Source organism: Pristiophorus japonicus, chromosome 3 (genome assembly GCF_044704955.1).
Source record: "Pristiophorus japonicus isolate sPriJap1 chromosome 3, sPriJap1.hap1, whole genome shotgun sequence".
Classification (NCBI taxonomy): Eukaryota; Metazoa; Chordata; class Chondrichthyes; family Pristiophoridae; genus Pristiophorus; species Pristiophorus japonicus.
In genome coordinates, this window is record NC_091979.1 from 48,838,969 (window position 1) to 48,844,968 (window position 6,000).

Consider the following 6,000-nt stretch of genomic DNA (forward strand, 5'->3'; position numbering starts at 1 on the left):
AGGGTTCAAAAGAGAGTATACAAATTAAACCAGATAAGTCATTTACCTAATTAATCAGCCCTACAGGAGCAAAGATTATGAATCTCTGGAATTCTCTACCCCAAAGAGCTGCAGATGCTCAGTTGTTGAGTATATTCAAGACAGAAATTGATAGATTTTGAGAGACTAAGGATACAAAGGGATATGGGCATAGTGCAGGAAGGTGGAGTTGAGGTAGAAGATCAACCATAATCTTATTGAATAGCAGACCAGACTCGATGGGCCGAATGGCCTACTTCTGCTCGTACTTATGTACTTAAATCTCCCTACCATTTGCACCCCAGTGTAGTCTCAATAGCCTATCTATATTTGAGTTTTCAGTACATCGCCATTTAATGGCATGTTTCATCAAATTCACGCCACAACATGGGATAATTAGTATCGTGAAAAAATTAATGACAATTTGTACACGCATAATGTGATAATTCTTTCTTGATCAGTCTGTCACCTTTACTCCAGAAACATTATTACATCACTGAACAAGTGTCACTGAAAACCGATCTCCAATGAGGTCCTCGCTGCCAAACTTTCAATACTGGTTGTTCCTTGTGTCTAGCATTCAGCTGGCATGAATGCCAGAAAATATATCGGAGAATTGTATTTTCCTTATTTTAATTGATTTACACACAATGAATCACATATGAGCAGGCACATTCTACACCACCGGGAAATTAGTGAAGATACAGCAAAGGGCACCTTCTCCAATCTACCTGCCTCAGATCTGCAGGAATAAAAATCTATGGGGTAGCTTTACGTCTTTCCTGGCAAAGAGTTAAATCATAGATCTGACATTGATACGGCCTCTCAGAAATCAAGAAAAGTACACTAGGTCAGGACTCGCCCAGTTGCATTTGTATAAAATGTAAACTATATACGGACGGGCATCATTCTGCAAAAATATAAGCAACTGCTGAAGGTGTCACTGAATCAAACATCTCAGTACAAGGAACGTTGACAGCCCTGAAAAGTTGCTTCCCTCTCAAAAGTGCTAAAATATATGTTTACGCCATCAGTTTTTGGAAACCAAACAATCCAGCCTTTGCTCCGAAATTATAAAGGCGAACCAAGGACATCAGCAGTGCACGGGAGTGACCGATCAACAAGCCGCAAACCCCGGGCCGCGTGGAATCAGTGTTTATTCCAACACCCCGGGACCGCACAGGGAGGAAACACGTGCGTCATCCGCGGCCGTCCAATCAGCGGCGAGGATCCCGGCCCGGGTAAGCCGGCAACCGGTCAAGATTGACAGGGCGGCTCGGCCAATCGGCTGGAGGCAGAGGCGGGAGTTATTCAAAAAGCGGCGAAAACCGTCAAGAGCCCATATCGTGGGAGAGACCGTATCATATGACGTGTCTTTCCAAAAAAAAAACTAAAGTTCTTCAGGTTTTTTTTTTAATTTCAAAAAAATCGTAATGGTTTTTTTTTTAAATTAATTAAAATTTAAAAAAAGTTGAACTTGATTTCAAATCTCCGCGCCAAAACGCCCTTTCGCTGGGAGCGACAGCAATGGCGGCCGAGGCCGTGGCTTGCGCAGTGAGTAGAGCGCGAGCGGCCGCGGCTCCCTCTCTCCCCGCCCCCCTCACTCACTCACCGACTCCTCTTCTTTCTCCATACCGGTCGGCATCTGCGGCACGGCCCTGTTGATGGACACACAATCCTGAAGATCCGGCAGATCCTTCGCCCGGTAAATGGGCAGCGGTTTGGCGGCGTCTAGCGCCCGCGCTCGGAACGAGAGTTTACTCATTGTGTGTGTGTGTGTGTGTGTGTGCGCGGAGAGGGAGAGAGGAAAAAAAATTATCGCCGTGAGGTTACACACACGCACCACCACCACCACCACACACACACCAAAAAAAAACGCCGACCTCACTGGCACAAAGATGGCGTTCTAAACCAGTCTTAAATCGGCGGCGGCGGGACGCCCGGAGCCGCTCATGGACGCGAGTTAAGGAGTCCGTCCCCTGGCTCGGTAGGGCGCTCCTCGAAACGCCCCTCATGCCGACCGAGCCGAGCCCGAGAAAGCGAAATTTGGCCGTCGGTCCGCTACATGCGCCACGGCAAACATGGCGGACATTAAAGCAGCAATCCCAGGGAGCCGCGCGCGCCTCCAGCAACGTGGGGGCAGGGGGTGCGCGCGCACCATCACAGGGCCAGTCAAGTGCAGCGCAGGAGTTCAGCAGCACTGCTTAATACACAACACCTAACGATGCAGGTTAGCTGGGCGGACCCTCTACCCAGCCTTCATTTTGTCAACATTCGCCTCATTGTATTCCCCCAAATTTTGGCTGATGGGGTTTTTTGCGTCTCAAACAGAATGGATGCACGGTTTGTGTGACAACCCAGAGCTTTCTGGGAATTCAAGCAGCCAGTAAATTTGCCAACACCTCCTGTGTGGTTGAGCCTATCGTCCTCACCAAAGTTTCCCTCCAGACTTAAATGGTCTATCCTTTTTATTCATGCCAAGGCCCCGAAGATCACGTCGGAAATGTAAAATGATAGTAAGTCAAACTGGTTTAAAATGTAACCGTTTCTAGACTTATCAGCACTTTCTTAAAAAAGATGAACACCGCTTAATTTATTTAATTTGGCCTGTGATACATCTCACTCTTTGTAATCGTAAATTAACTTTGTTAATATTTCCTTTATGTTGTGTCCGCTGTGGCACTCTCGCCTCTGAGTCCGAAGGTTGTGGGTCCCAAGTCCCACTCCAGAAACTTGAGCACATAAATCTAGGCTGATATGCCAGTGCAGTGCTGAGGGAGTGCTAATTTGTTGGAGGTGCAATGTTTTGATGATACATTAAACCGAGGCCCTGTCTGCTCTCTCAGGTGGACACAAAAGGTCCCATGCACTATTTTGAAGAAGAGCAGAGGAGCCATCCCTGGTGTCCTGGCCAATATTTATCCCTCAACATCAACAAGAAGTTGTATTTATATAGTGCCTTTAACATAGTAAAACGGTCCAAGGCACTGCCTGGGAGTGTTATGTCAAATAGATAAATTTGACACTGAACCAGCTGAGAAGAAATTGCAGCAGACTTGGTCAAAGAGATAGGTTTTAAGCAGCGTCTTGAAGGAGGATATAAAGGCATAGCGGTTTAGCGAGGGAGTTTCAGAGCTTAGGGCCTAGGCAGCTGAAGGCACGGCCACCGATGGTTCAGCAGTTATAATCAGGGATGCTCGAGGGCAGAATTTGAGGAGCGCAGATATCTTTTGGGGGGTGGGGGGGGGGATTGTGAGGCTGAATGAGATTACAGAGATAGGGAGGGCGAGGCCATGGGGGGATGAGAATTTTGAAATCAAGGTGTTGCTTAGCCGGGAACAAGTGTAGGTCAACGAGCACATGGGTGATCGGTACTTGGTGCAAGTTAGGATACAGGAGGTTTTAGTTATGCTGCGAATATGTGGCCGGAAGCTCATTTCAGGGTCAAATATGACACATAGGTTGTGAACAGTCTGGTTCAGCCTTAGACAGATGCTAGGGAGAGGGATGGAATCGGTGGCTAGGGAGCGCAGTTTGTGGCAGGGACCCAAGACAATGGCTTCAGTCTTCCCAATATTGAATTGGAGAACTATTCTGCTCATTCAGTACTGGATGTCAGATGAGCAGTCTGACAATTTAGAGACTGTGGAGGGGTCGAGAGAAACGATAGTGAGCTAGAGCTGGGTGTCATCAGCCTTCATGTGCAAACTGACGCTGTGTTTTTGGATGATGTTGCCAAAAGATGGCATATAGATGAGAAAAAGGAGGGGGCCAAAGATAGATCCTTGGAGGGACTGGGAAGAGAAGCAGGTAATTTTCTGTCTACGATTAGATAGATAAGAATGGAACCAGACGAGTGCAGTCCCACCCAGCTGGACGATGGTGGAGAGGCGTTGGAGGAGGATGATGAAGTGGTCAACCGTGCCAACAGCTGCAGACGGGTCGAGAAGGATGAGGAGGGATAGTTTACCTTTGTCACAGTCACAAAGGATGTCATTTGTGACTTTGATGAGAGCTGTTTTGATACTGTGGCAGGGGTGGAAACCAGATTGAAGGGATTCAAACATGGAGTTCTGGGAATGACGGGCATGGATTTGGGAGGTGACACACTCGAGGGCTTTGGAGAGGAAAGGGAGGTTGGAGATGGGGCAGTAGTTTGCAACCACAGTGGGGTTAAGGCTTGGTTTTTTGAGGAGAGGGGTGATGACGGCAGATTTGAAGGTGGGGGGGGACCGTATCCGATGAGAGAGAACTGTTAACAATGTCAATTAACATGGGAGTCAGGAAAGGAAGTTGGGTGGTCAGCAGTTTAGTGGGAATATGGTCAAGGGAGCAGGAAGTGGGTCTCATGGACAAGATGAGCATGGCGAGGTCAAGAGGGGAGATCAGAGAGAAACTGGAGAATGATGTGAGTTTAGGGCTAGGGCAGGGGAACCTCGGAGTGTGGTGAAGATGGTTAGCACTAGAGAATAGTAGCCGGGTGTTCTCTTTGCATTCCAGAATGATCCCTCAATCAACATCACTAAAAAGATTAGCTGGTCATTATCACATTGCTGTTTGCAGGAGCTTGCTGAGCGCAAATTGGCTGTCATGTTTCCTACATTACATCAGTAACTACACTTTGTAAGGTTCTTTGGGATGTCCGGTGGTCATGAAAGGCACTATATAAATGCAAATCTTTTCTTTCAATGAATGGTTTGTGACAACCCAAAACTTTCTGGGGATTCGAGCAGCCTTGAATAGCCAGTAAATTTGCCAACACCTTATGCCTGCAGCATATGGTCAAGTCTCTTGTCCTCATAAAGGTTACCTCAAGTCAGAAGGTCTACTTTAAGCGATGACAGGGCTCTAAGACCACAAAATAAACATTATGATCGTAAGTCTTACAGCTGTCCAATTGGTTTAAAATGTAACCTAGACTGAGCAGTGCATCTTTTTTTTAAATGGACCTGTACAATACATCTCACTTTTTGTAATTGTAAATTAACTGTACTAAGATTTCCTTTATGTTGCCAGCCCTGTAGCTCGCCAACCCATTTAAAGAATTATAGAATAGGTAGAGATTGAGACTTGTCCTGTCTGGAATGATCATTCCCCATTTCTATCTCATTACCACTACTCCGGCCATATTGATCTTATCGTCATGCCACCCTCCCCCCAACAACTCATGAATAAGATAAATAAAAACTATTCTCTTCAAATCACATTGGAATACCAAGATTAAACAGAGCCTCAAATACAGTTTACTTTCAATCTTCTACTTAGGTGGCCCCTCGTATCAATATGCAGCTGTTCGCATTAGGCAGATATTTAGATTTATGATGACATTGAGTTGGACTGATTCAAAATACATTGTTGATTTCTCCAATTGCGAATATCACTTTTGGTCTTGTCAAGTTAGAATTAGAGACTGGAATACTTTCTCTTTTCAGGCTACCATTGTCATCATTGAGTTCTTCCAGGTTAGGTATAGCACAACAAAGATCCCTCTGCTCTGCTCCAATCTCAGAAGAATGCCAGCACATCACCAGTGTGGCATTTCCATTATTTAATTTATTTTATATAAAACAAAGAACTTCATTTATATTGTGCCTTTCACATTCGCAGGACATCACCGCTAATACATTACTTTTTGAAGTATAGTCACTGTTGTTAAGTAAGCAAACTCGGCAATCAATTTGCGCAAGGCGAGGTCCCACAAACAGCTATGAGAAGGACAATTCTGTAAATGTTACAATAGCATGAATGTCCATTTATTGTTTGAATCCTCTGGAGAAATTGAGCAACTTCTCAGTGAGACCACAATACCATACCGTCAAAAGTGATTCAGATTTTCAATTGTCTACAACTTTGTCTGATTAGTATTCAGATAATAGGTTGTTGCAATGGAAATATTTCAACGACTTTTTATTCACTATTGCTTTCATGAGCTTTGAGGTAATTAGAAGTAAAGTTACATATGAACAAAAGAAATAGGAGCAC

General features: G+C 45.2%; 1 protein-coding gene across 4 annotated transcripts in view; it reads right to left on the reverse strand.

Annotated features, from left to right (window-relative positions):
- Window positions 1-1,884, reverse strand: part of epc2 (enhancer of polycomb homolog 2 (Drosophila)) — an 85,899-nt gene extending 84,015 nt beyond the window's left edge. For 2 of the 4 annotated variants that reach the window (XM_070875340.1, XM_070875339.1), the window contains exon 1: window positions 1,631-1,884. In XM_070875340.1, coding sequence (XP_070731441.1) covers window positions 1,631-1,783 — 153 coding nt within the window. In that variant the 5' untranslated portion in view covers window positions 1,784-1,884. The remainder of the gene's footprint in view (window positions 1-1,630) is intronic. The other 2 variants (XM_070875342.1, XM_070875341.1) reach the window with 2 other exon arrangements.
- Between the last annotated feature and the right edge of the window lie 4,116 nt (window positions 1,885-6,000).